General features: G+C 42.2%; 2 protein-coding genes and 1 non-coding gene across 3 annotated transcripts in view; all 3 read right to left on the minus strand.

The window, feature by feature from the left end:
* Window positions 1-605: 605 nt before the first annotated feature.
* On the minus strand, window positions 606-677 carry trnaq-cug (transfer RNA glutamine (anticodon CUG)). Its single transcript has one exon. It is a non-coding gene; the product is annotated as a tRNA-Gln (tRNA).
* A 556-nt stretch (window positions 678-1,233) lies between these two features.
* Window positions 1,234-4,845, minus strand: LOC133955668 (zinc finger MYM-type protein 1-like). Its single transcript, XM_062390627.1, has 3 exons — window positions 2,958-4,845; window positions 2,373-2,472; window positions 1,234-2,124 (listed from the first exon to the last, which is right to left on the minus strand). Exons 1-3 carry the CDS (start codon window positions 4,580-4,582, stop codon window positions 1,597-1,599), a joined length of 2,253 nt encoding a protein of 750 aa, XP_062246611.1. The 5' UTR covers window positions 4,583-4,845; the 3' UTR covers window positions 1,234-1,596.
* A 3,254-nt stretch (window positions 4,846-8,099) lies between these two features.
* The window catches only part of megf11 (multiple EGF-like-domains 11), a 52,450-nt gene continuing 48,301 nt past the window's right edge, over window positions 8,100-12,248 (minus strand). Inside the window, exons 20-22 of the mRNA XM_062389234.1 lie at window positions 11,965-12,015; window positions 11,146-11,352; window positions 8,100-10,517 (exon numbers count right to left, since the gene is read on the minus strand). Of these exons, the coding sequence (XP_062245218.1) occupies window positions 10,342-10,517; window positions 11,146-11,352; window positions 11,965-12,015 (434 nt within the window). The 3' untranslated portion in view covers window positions 8,100-10,341. The remainder of the gene's footprint in view (window positions 10,518-11,145; window positions 11,353-11,964; window positions 12,016-12,248) is intronic.

Raw genomic sequence — 12,248 nt, forward strand, 5'->3', positions numbered from 1 at the left:
TCATTTGCACTATCACAACAAAAGATTGTATTCGTTAGTCTTGTTGAATGCAAAATTTACAGAACAGCATTTATAGAGCAGAGAAAACACAAAGGAGCTCCCATCTAACACGTGACAGACACAGAGAGATTCTTTGGTTTTTATTCAGGATATCCCCAAGCAATTAAAGACAATTAAAAAACATAATGAGTTGTATTATGTATTATTCTACGGTCAATGTCACAAATGTTTAGCTTCCTGACAGCCTGGTGTATGAAACTATTTCCGAGTCTGGTGGTGCGGCAACAGAGGCTCCTGTACCTTCTTCCAGAAGAAGGTACATAGATGGTAGATAGAAAAACGGCTAATAAAAGTGTTGAATAAAAACTATGAAATAGATTAAATTTTTTTTATATAAATAAGTAATAATAACAAAATAGACAAATAAACAGAACTTCAGATAAAAGAGATATAGTGAGAATATGAGCTGAATTTGCCTATAGTAAGATTGGGCTACTTCTTTAATATCGAAAGAACCATAAATTGAATTAACATATGAAGATATTTATTTTAATAAATAGATAAACAAGGATCCACCAGTTGATTAACGACGATAAAAAAAAATCAGGTCCTACCGAGATTTGAACTCGGATCGCTGGATTCAGAGTCCAGAGTGCTAACCATTACACCATAGAACCACGTGATGGTGAGAGGGTATCAACTCCTACATAACCTTAACCAATGACAATCACGTAACCTTTGAATGGTATTTGTATGAAATTTGATGATTTCATTAAACACCGCGGGTAAAGTGAAAACACAAGTATAATCGGTCTCAAATGGTCCTCACTGAATCACTCTGCTGTACACAACCACTGCCCCCTGCTGGAAAACAAGAGGCATGGCAGAGTTTATCCCTGTATGCATGAAGGTTGTGTTTTTAACAGTGGCGGCTCCTGACAAATTTCTCAGGGGGGGCAATTGTTGCGATGATGGCTAAGATCCACGGTACAATCAGATTGTTTTCTGCTTACCTCATCGAACAGCTAAATGGCAACATCAGACATCGACTGCATGTTCTATATGATTTTTTTGATACAGCTAAATCAAGTTTATAGTGAATGTTAACATGCTTTTGGCTGATGAATGAACTATCCCACTGTGGTCATCTAACGGTACATTTTCATCTACCATTTTGCCTCCTTAAATACCTCGGAAAGTTAAAAGAGACTGCTTTACAATAAATCACAATACTCTTTCTCCATCTGATAACATTTATTTTAAGTGCAGCAGTTGTGTTCTGATTTAACAAAAAATGGATGTTAGCATAGCCTAGTAATTATAATATTTACAGTTCTCATCACACAACTTGATGACAGCATATATAAAAACTAGTGGCATAGCCTACTCATTGCAATATTTACAGTATTCCTAAAACAAGAATGATCCAAGGTGATAATCAAAACATTGGGTGCTATTTAACAAGAATTTACCCATAAGACACATGTACATTACAAAGCAAACAAAAAAATTGGCTAATGATATGCAATTAATACAGCTATTTCCAATTCAACATTTGAGTAGTGCAACAACACAACAACATTAAAACAACATTTCTCACTTGTATTGAAATTTTGCTCGTCTCTCTTTCAAAGCAGCAAAGTGATCAATGACCCTCTCATTAAAATCAGGCATGTTCCTGACTAGTTCCCTCTCCATGGAAAGCATGGCCAGAGCATTGAGACGATCCTGTCCCATTGAGTTTCGCAGGAATGTCTTGATTCTCTTTAAGGTCGAGAAACACCTCTCAGCTTCAGCAGTTGTCATGGGAGTGGTTATGAGGATGTTCAACAGAGCCACAGTCTCAGATAGGGTCTCGTGGAGGTTGTTCCTCTGTAGAACCTGGTAGAGTGCCAATGCACCACTGCAGCCCTTGAAATCTGGACTCTCGTAGATAAGGGACAGTTCAGTCTTGAGCTTCGCCTTATTCAGCATGGGGTATGCCTTGGCAGTGGTGTTCAGAGCCTCATCAGGGAACACATGGGAGTACTGCTCAAACAGGTCTCCTTGTAGCAGCGTTGCACTCACAAGGTGGCTTGTGAAAGAGAACCTCTCGTTTGCATGGCCCAAGATGGTGTCACAGACCTGTCAAAATAAAGAGAGTATATCACAAATTGGAAGTACACTATGAGTTAAAAACACTGCCACCATCCATCCTTGAATGTAACTGTAAATACAGAAGGGGTGATTTTTTAACACTAGGTTCCAGAGGCCTTAAAAAGGAGGTCTGCATGACTTTAGAATACAATACAGTAAGGTATGCAATGAAGTGAAGTGAGAGAAAAATAGAACAAAAAAAGAAAATAAACAAACAAAACTACAAAATCATCTACCTCCTTAGACAGCCTCTGCTTGTCTTGCTCTCCCAAGGCCCTCCTTTTTCCTGTAGTTCCTGCTGCTACTTGCTGCTGCTCTGGAGATGAGCTCTGGTCCCTGAAACCGACAGACAAGGAGAGTGTGTGTTAGTATATGAACGTATTCAGTATGTCAATGCAATTACCTACAGTTCCTGTCTTAGAAAACCAGTAATAATAGTATGTTTTGTCCTGTTTTAAGATCTCCTATACGAGCCATTACAGAGCCTATATTAAAAGGGAGTTAGGAAAAAGGCAAATAATATAGTTTCCCTGAATATGAAACGCTGCCATCAGGCAGAAGAATGTGTATTAAGATGCAAATCAAATCGCTTAAAATGATAATTTGTTCTGGCCTCCATTAAGCTGATGCAATAGAACGTGCAATAGAATAATGTGCAATAAATAGGAAAGTACTTAACTTTAGCACTCATACTTTAGCACCTGCACCTTATTCCCAAGTTCAAGTGCAATAGTTATAGTTAATAGTTTTTAATGAATCAATCATTCACTGTGCCCAAGACAGATTTCCCCATGGTGACAATAAAGTGTAACTTATCTTACCGTATGGCTTGAACACTGCTTGTGAAGCTCTGCAGAGCACGTTTGATGAAGACTGCATCAATGTCCTTCTTCTGCAGCTGTTGGTACATAATGTCAACGTGAGGCATGATTTGATGAAATAGATGCAGGAAAAACTTGAAGTCATCGTCCTGCAGCATCCTCAGGTAGCCAGATGCCTCCCTCACTGTGGTGCAGTCAAATGAGCCGTCTGTGCTGATGGCTTCAAAACACTCTATGAGGTCATCTAGGTTCTCATAGACTGTGTTCACGACCCTGCTGTTGAAGTTCCATCTTGTGGCCGATGCTCTTGGCAGCCTTCGTGCAACAACCTGGTCGAGGATGGTGGTGCGTTTGGGTGACCGACTAAAAAAACTAGAAATGCCATTCAGATCCGAGAAAAAAACCCTCACTGCTGGGACCTGAGAAGTGGCTTGCTGCATGATCAAATTCAGCTGGTGTGCATAGCAATGTAAATAATGTGCATTTTTGTAATGCTCTCGCACTTTTTGCTGCACACCAGCCTTCTCTCCTCTCATCACATTGGCCCCGTCATATGCTTGCGCGATGAGTTTACCCCTCTCTTCCTCGGTGAATAGACTGTTCAGTCTCTCCATAATAGCAGTGGCAATCGAGTCAGCCGTTGAAGACGAGAGGGGGACAAACTCAAAAAAACGCTCTTGAACAGCATGGCTCCCATCAATGTATCGCAATACCATGACCATCTGAGTCTGAGTCGAGACGTCCGTTGTTTCGTCAGCTTGTATCGCAACGAAGCTGGCCGACTTCACCTCCTCCGTAATGCGTGCCCTAATGACAGCTGCCATGCAGTCGAGCAGCTCATTTTGGACGGTCTTGGATGTGCCTTTAAAGACGGTGGCCGTTTTTAAATGCTCCTCAAAAACTTCATCTAGGGATGCAATAAACTGTACCAATCCTCGAAAAATTCCGGGGTTGCTGGATCCCTCGCTCTCGTCTCGGCCTCGCAAGGCCAACTCGAATACACCGCAGAACTTAACACCGTCGATCAGGCGGCCCAGAATGTGGCGATTTTTTCCCACCTCATCATTGTGCCGACGCAGTGCTAGCCTGTAGCCATCGTCCAACTGCGTAGCAATGTTGACGCTCCCAAACGCTGACAGTTTTAAGCAGCTGTCAATGTGGATCCTCGATGCTTCATGCTTTTTTATTTTTTCGGACAGATGATGCATATCTTTGAAACCTGTTGTAGTCCAAGGTGTTTCCGTGGTGCAGCCATCAGGGTGGATGAGGACGCAGGGGTAGCAGAAGAGTCCGTTGGCTAGCTCGCATCCTGCTAGCCAGTTTTTCCTCTCGTACCAGCACCGCGAAAATCCCCTGGTGTACGACTTGCCTCCTTTCTTTGATATTTGTTTTATATTTAAATTTGGTCGGGGTGGTCCTAATTGTTTAACAGCCAATTTTTCCTGATTGCTTCGACGACTAAATGGTAATTCTCTAAATGAAATGATGGAGTTGCTCTGAGCTGTAATATTCGCCATGACGATCGTGAACGTGACTGCGGCGGCAGCAAAGCACCACGTGACGTTCACTGTAGTGTACGTATGATATGACGGAATCACGTTAGTGCAAGCACTCCCGGAACCCATAGAGAATGCATTGCAGGGCTTGCAGTTTGAAAAAAAAAGCTTTTACATGAAAGTCAATGAGAGCGCTGGGGGCGATTTCCAGGCAGGCTGAAATCGCCCATAGCGCTCGGTTGGTATGAAACACAACTGCTCAGAGGAAAACAGGCTTAATTTTTTACAAAATGTATTGGTTAGCATCATTATCACTAAAAAATATATACATATGATATATTATTAAAAAAAAATATTAGGCATATTATCTTTTTTTTTTTTTTTTTTTTTTGACTCAAGGAGGGCGGCGCCCTATCGCCCTCTATTGGCCGGCCGCCCCTGGTTTTTAACGTGTGTTGCTTCACTTTAATGGACAATCTGGTGAAATGTTTGGGATATTGAGCTGCGTTACATTCATGTTACTTAACACTGAAACACAAGGTCGTCCATTCATCTCCACTCAAGATGTGTGTGTGTGTGTGTGCAGACTGCAGAGTGTGTTCTCCAGATGACTGAACACCATGTTTGAAATTGAAATGTTTTATAACAAGGCCCACTGAAGGCTTCTGTGACTGTAACCAAGGGCGACATGACATACAAGTGAGACACACCAGATAATAACTTCTTTCACAAGGAGACTGTAAATTCATGAGAGGACCTGGGGTTGGATTAATATTGTCTTTCACGGCCATAAACTGGGTAATAAATAATAACCCCTGTGTAGGCCCCTGTCATGGAAAATTACAGGTTTATGTATGTGAATCTATCAAAGATATATCTGCATACAATACCTGGTAATAACTAATTCTATTCACGTCTCTTCAGTGAATTCATCACCAGCACCTCACCACTAATGTCACCTGAGGAGGCGAGATGTCTGAAGTAAGTTTTTCTCAAAAATAAAAAATACCATTGGAACAGATAAACATCTATATGTACAGCTGCAATATCATTTCACCTATAGTTGTGATGTTGTTGACCTGAGGGTAACTCAAGCAATAATCTTCTGTCTGTTTCATACCGAAAAGAATCCTCTCCGGAGACCTCAGATTTGAACCAATGTGGAAATAACTGTGTAATAGCATCACGTGTGCAACCTCTCTAATTTAGACAGAGCGAATTTTTTTATATTTACTGATCCAGGCAGAGGAGTGTACTGTGGAGCTTACTGTGCTACCAACAGCACTCCTTCTAATATCTAATATCTTCATGTTTGCCTAATGCTGTGCTCTGCTTCAGGTCCATTACATCCTGCTGCTCCAGTTTGCTCCCATAACCCAGATCCTCACCTGCCTTCCTCTCGTGTCAGTCTCTCTACACATCCTGCTCCATCGTCCATCCTGGCTCAGTCACTGAAAACCCTCCCCTTTCCCCTTCAGCTACAGATCTACATGTGAACTTTTTACCTTCAAACGTCTGAGTCAGAATTAAAATCCTGGTTACATCCTGTCAGGATTCATTTTATGCCTGAAATATAAATGTGTTCGGAGACAGCTAAATTAGAAATGATGGCACAGATGTGGCCAGAGGAGGAATTACGAATCCAGTATTCCGTAACAGTTTAGATTTACATTATTTGATGTTGCTCTGCAATTAAATCTGACCAATCATTTTTCAGAATGGCTCAACAATCAGTCAAGACAATTTCAATTCACAGTGACCCAGGAACAGGAGTATTCATGTCTGAATTTGAACAGGAGTCGTGGATTTGGTCAGTTTCCAGGGAAATGTCATGCTGCAGGGAAGCGTCTGATTTTCACAGCCTGAACACGTTTTACCTTTTCATCTTCTGTCCACATCTCAATCTGACATCTCAGAACTTTAACAAAATCCCTGTTTGATCTCTTTCTCCCTGAGTGGTGAGGAATCACACAGTTTCAGAGAATATTGAACAAACGGCCCCTAAATGTAAATCTCTTTGATTGCTCCCGCCGCTGATGACCTTGTCTCTCCCTGTTCCTCTCACTCTCTCTGAAGTACTTAAACTTATTCAGTCCATTAGCTCCGTGACTTAGTGGCTGGATTTCCCTTCCGTCGGGCATCACTCAGGGCTTATTGGCCGTCAGCTGGGCAGCGTGTTCATCAGCTGTGGAGCTAAAAGATCCCATGAACCAACAAGAACCAGAATGAGGGAGCTTACCCCACCCCCCAGAATCAGAATATCCTCACTTTCAGTGGAGACAACTTGTTAAATAATCACTTACAAATCTACTGTGTAACTACGCTCAGGCTTCATTACAGTTTTTACTGCAAATGTCAGATCCCTGAACCAAAACATTGCAGTTATTTGACATACTGTAATATTTAATTTGTTCTCCTATTACATGTTTCATTGCTGCGTGCATGTGATGTCACCCAAAGTCATATTTTTGTTTGCAACCTTGCATGGGGCGATTTTAAAGAGTGTTGTTTAATGCAGACCTGATGGACAGGTTCATAGGGAAATTAAAGAATAACTTAACCCCTCCTAGAACCTTTGCTGACCCCTGGTGCTTTAATCTGTGTACACGCAACAGTGATGAACATGTGTACTTTAGGACCTTGTGACATCACTGTTAGTGTTTGTTATGACGCTGTGCATGTGTCAAGCTGCCGTCTCATTGATTTGAAAGGTGGCTTGGTGTTGAACAACTGCAGGCCCAAGAGCAGTTAATCCTTGTGTAATGCGAACACTATTTCTGTTGTTTATTTTTAACGATGGCTGTGATTAAAGTTTCCGTTGTGATTAACTTCCCAAAGTTGTACAAATCTGTTGGAATTACAAACTGCTGCTTAGTGTTTTCTGATAAACACATCTGATACACAGTTGATAGGTGATAACACACTACACTACTTCTTCGGCTGGATTTCCGTCATCCAATTACATTGTCTCAGCACTACCAACAGCACATAATGTAGGGGTGTAGTTTTGGCACAGCACTGTTATCAGTCTGAATCACTTAGCATAACAACACAGCATGCAGCTCCATGTGTGAATTGGTCCAAAATTATGTGTGAGTGTTTAAAGTGTGGACGTAGCCCAAGATAATTAGAAACTCAATACCGGTGGCACCGTCTCCATGTGGGAAACCTTTCGTTTAAAATGTATGAAATAGGAGGGAGATTCGGAATAAAGTATTTCACAAATGTCCAAAGATCTGAAGAAAAACTTCACATACAATCACAAAGGTAATAGATCTTTGAAAACGAATCGTGCAGTTGACCCCTCTCTAAAGTGACTGTTGAAGGCGACTCATTCATGAATCTGGAAGAAGTTTAACAAAAATAATGTGATTTTCCACATAGGCTCAAAACACTGATATTTTGTAACAAGGGCAGAAGTAGGTCAGAGATAGTAAACACTCGATTATGGACTTGCATAGAATGTGAGTGGACTTCTTCATCCACCAGCATCACTCAGTCTTGTCACCATTCATTGTGTTGACATTTTAATATTCAGAGCATCAGATGAAGAGAGACACGTCCCGTCGAGCTGTAAATTCATTAAAACTCATCTTCCATCCCTCCAGGGTATTAACCTGACTGAAGCAGATTCTGATGGCAGAGAAGGCTTTTAATTTGAAATGTATGTACCAAAACAACAAGCAGCATTGATATGACAGCAACTGGAAAAAACCTTCTTGGGAGGAAAAACAGTCACAAAGTATGATTCACTGTCACCACACTGGTCAAAGATGGTAAGAGATGATGTCCAGCACTAATGAAACGCTGATCGGACATCGATTGTCAACATGTTATTGCTTCTACAGAGGGTGAAATGGAATTCACATAGTGAATTAGTAAATCCAGTTTAATAAATAAGCTAATTAGCCTGATACAAACATAAAAGTTTTTTTTTTTTTTTTTAAATGGACTTTTTACATATGGTTACCCTTTGTAAATACTGCACAGGTATCTGTAGGTCTAGAATTGGTCGGGTGAAATCTTATTTTAAATTTACAGTCTGACAGAGAGAGAAAGAACATGATAGATAAGTAACTTCAAAAACGGTTCACAAAATGACACAGATCATCTCACAAGAAGATAAATTGTGTATTATCTACATCAGTGGGTATCCATTATCTGATCATGCTCATCTTTTTTTTATCCTAGTGTCACATTGATAAAGATTCACCATCACTAATATAAATCAATAAATAAACAATTAGCTTTATAAATATAAAACATAAAAGGTCAAATCAATCCCCGTCTCAACACCCAATATTTCAAAAAACTTAAAGACATTTGCAAGAAAATACTTTCACATAGAAATCAACACAAGATCTGATAACTTCATCAGTGTGGGGCAAAATCCAAACTTTAGACCTAGTGTGTGTGTAATATGTGTGTTTGTGTGTGTGTGTGTGTGTAACTGAAGAACACTGGCGACCTGAAAAAATCTCTGGATACACTGGGCGTCAGTACCTCCGCCAAGTATGTTATCTTTTCACCCATTTGTTTGTTTGTGTGTAAGTGAGATAAAAAAACTACTGGCCAGTAAGTATAAATTAAATATCCTGATTTCCATCATTTACCTGATTCTGAAAATATTCTACAAATGGAATGACTTTTAAATCCCAATCTCTGCGATAACAGCTTTTAATTTTGTGTCTTTTTGACATTTTGTTACCTATGCCATGGCGTCTACGTTTTCACCCCTGTCCCTTTGTTTCTATGTCTGTTTATGAGCAAGATTAAATGAAAAGTAATGAACGGATTGACACAAAACTTGGTGGAGGGATGTGGTGTGGGAGGAGCTCATCAAACCTTGGTGTGGATCCAGATAAAGAGGGGGATCCAGGATTGTTTTCACCTTTTTTCTGCTTTCTTTAACACTGCAAGATATTCCTCAACATTTTCACCTTTTTACCAAAGGAATAAATAATGGATCTTGATGATAAAAATCAGGAACATTTAGGGAAACGATCTCTATGACTGTGGAGTTTGGTGCAGCTTGATTGATCTTAAGGGGACTGTTGGCCCCTTGGCGGAGATATGAGCTCTACCGAGGGATATTCTAGTTCCCACTGCAACTTAAAAAGAATCTCTGGCGTGACACAGATCACATTGGAATCATCAGTGTGGCCATAACAGAATGAAAATGAATAAAGGACCATTACAATATTTCATTATTTATCCATGCTTCATCACACTCGGTTCACTCTCACCTAGGTTTCCATGTTTAACATTAAGAACAGCGTCCTCTACTATATGACTGAATGTTTCTTTACCTCAGAGTAGCACGCAGTGAAGAACCATTAACTCTGTTGTCTCTATGTGATAAATCCCTGCCTGCTTTGATACGGTCAAGGTTTCTGTACCTTCCTTCCAGTGGAGGAAATCACTTTATGGGATATTATGAACACTTGGCTGCCCTTGAATAGTAAACCTAGAGCATTGGGCCAAAATGAGTCGGAGTATAGCTCTCTCACTGTAAATAATCTCTCCAAACAATCCATATATGCCGCCCTTGATGCTGTTTGGAACCATTATGTTCCGCTTCAGGAGGTCCATAAAGAGGCCGGGCAGCAGTTTGAGCAATCAGTTTCTATAAGAAAATAAAACGGACGGATGGTTCGCTGGTGTGTGGGACACTCTTTCCTCCCCCTCCCTCCTTCAGGGCAGAGAGACAGTGAGTGAGGGAGCCAAAGAGAGCAGGGTCCAAGAGGAGCAGTGGCTGTCCCTTCATCTCAACATCTCAGTATCTAAAATCAAACGCACGGAGACAGAGGGAGGGCCGTTGGTTGAAAGTTGGCTGAATGCTGCCTGGATGCCGGTACGCTGTCAGGGCCCGGTGCACGGTGAGCCCTCTACAGCAGGGAGCTGGGGCTCTCTGGGGCTGGAGGAGGTGTGTGTGTCGGGCTGTGACGCATGGGCAGGATGTCGTAGTGGCTTGGGATGTGGCTGCCGCGAGGAAGGTCGTAGGGGCTCTGGGAGAAGCCGGTCGCCATTCCATTGGGTCCCTGCAGGACGCTCACGGTCGGCTCTGTGATATTGTGGGAAAGAAGAGCGTAAAATAGTCAAAGTGTGTTACACTCGAGTTGCTTTCAGGCATGCACTGAGCTCTGGATAATCTCCTGACATTGTCAGGAGGGGCTGTATGTGAGAAGGTATATGTTCCATTATGAGGCTCCAGACTTTTTGTTTCTCGACCCAGACCCCTGGAAATGACCCTGGTTAATATCTTAATGGCCCGTTCGAGTCATTTCTAAGAGACGAAGGTGTCAAGAGAGGTTTTAGTGATAAGAACCGATGCCTGTGTTGAATTGCATTAAAAAACAATACAAAAAAAAGGTGACCTCTGAAGAGGAATTAATATGTATTCATATGCTCCAGAAATGTTTCTGTAGTTAACATTTCTGAGAGGAGAATATCCCACTGCATTGCGCCGACATTCTCTGGACCTCATGTCTGAAAACGTCTGGAGAGTGAAGGGCACAGGCCAAAGAAAAAGAGAGAAAGTGGAGGTGCATGCAATAGAGAGGCAGCTCACACTTCCTCTTATCAAGGCTTACAAAGTCTGTGCAGGCTCCCAGCAGGGGGGGCGTGACCAGAGAGGCCATGAGCTGCAGGAGCCCGCCGAGCTCCACACGTCACAGCAACAACACACTCACCAACATCATAGACATTCCTGCTCGCACTGCCCAGGAGGGTGGCAGTGCCTCCAAAGGGCACTTCTCGGTGGGAGGGGGACTTCATCTCCACATAGCTGCTCTCTGTATGCTTGCAAGCGAGCCCTGGTGGGTCTCTAATGGTGGCGTATGGATTCTCACTGTTCAGGGAGCAGGAGCTGTTGCTGCACATGGAGCCCTTGATGTAATCTGCAGTAGCCACGACACAAAGACATATTCAGCATCAGCAAAATTGAGGAGGTCGCTCGGTTATAGTTGTGGTATTTAAAGCTAGATGGTGATATTGGACCAAGAGTTCAAGACGATGTCACAGTGCGGCCGGGAGAACGGCAATGAAACCCGTCGCCAGCCTGAAGAAGTTGTTCTTCTTCTGTTTCTGACAGGTGACTAATGGCGGTATATAGTAATCACAGTAAAAAGGGGAGAGAGTGGAAGACTCGTCTCATCCATAACAGTCTCATCAGCCTGATAAGAGGCCTCATTAGAGACCACAGCGACGCGCCTTTAGACCCCGGGTCCCTCACATTCACCACCCACTGCAGTGTGGGAGACAAAATGACGGACCAGGCACCGAGCCACAGAGAGCAATTACCCTTGGATCAAAACCCCAGCCCACCATGATCTTTGTCCAGTGGGCCGAGGGTTTCTGCATAAATCATAGAGAATATAAGGACTATGGCTTTCTGGGTCTCGGAGAGGAAGGGAAACCAAATAGGGAAGCATGTGTTATTGGTGCCGGTGAAGCTGATTCCACACTCACACACACACATACACGCATTGTTGCTCTAATTAATTATTTACCTTTTCTCGACCCTCTCTGTGTCTGCGTCTGTGTCTCCCCCTGTTGAACATCTGCAACAAATGTCAAAACATGAGAGTCAGGCATCTCACAAGAATTCCCTTAATGTGCAAAGGTTGACAGGAAATATCTCATTAAAGCACAGCGCCATTTTTTTTCAGGGAGAATATGAGGAATGGGAATTTGAGGCGTTATTGAATGTTTCACTCGCTCATTACCACGTTTTCCCCCCAAGGCGTACAAGCTTATATAAACAATTGTGGTCATGATGGTATATTTCCCAAAC

Source organism: Platichthys flesus, chromosome 6 (assembly GCF_949316205.1).
Source record: "Platichthys flesus chromosome 6, fPlaFle2.1, whole genome shotgun sequence".
NCBI lineage: Eukaryota > Metazoa > Chordata > Actinopteri > Pleuronectiformes > Pleuronectidae > Platichthys > Platichthys flesus.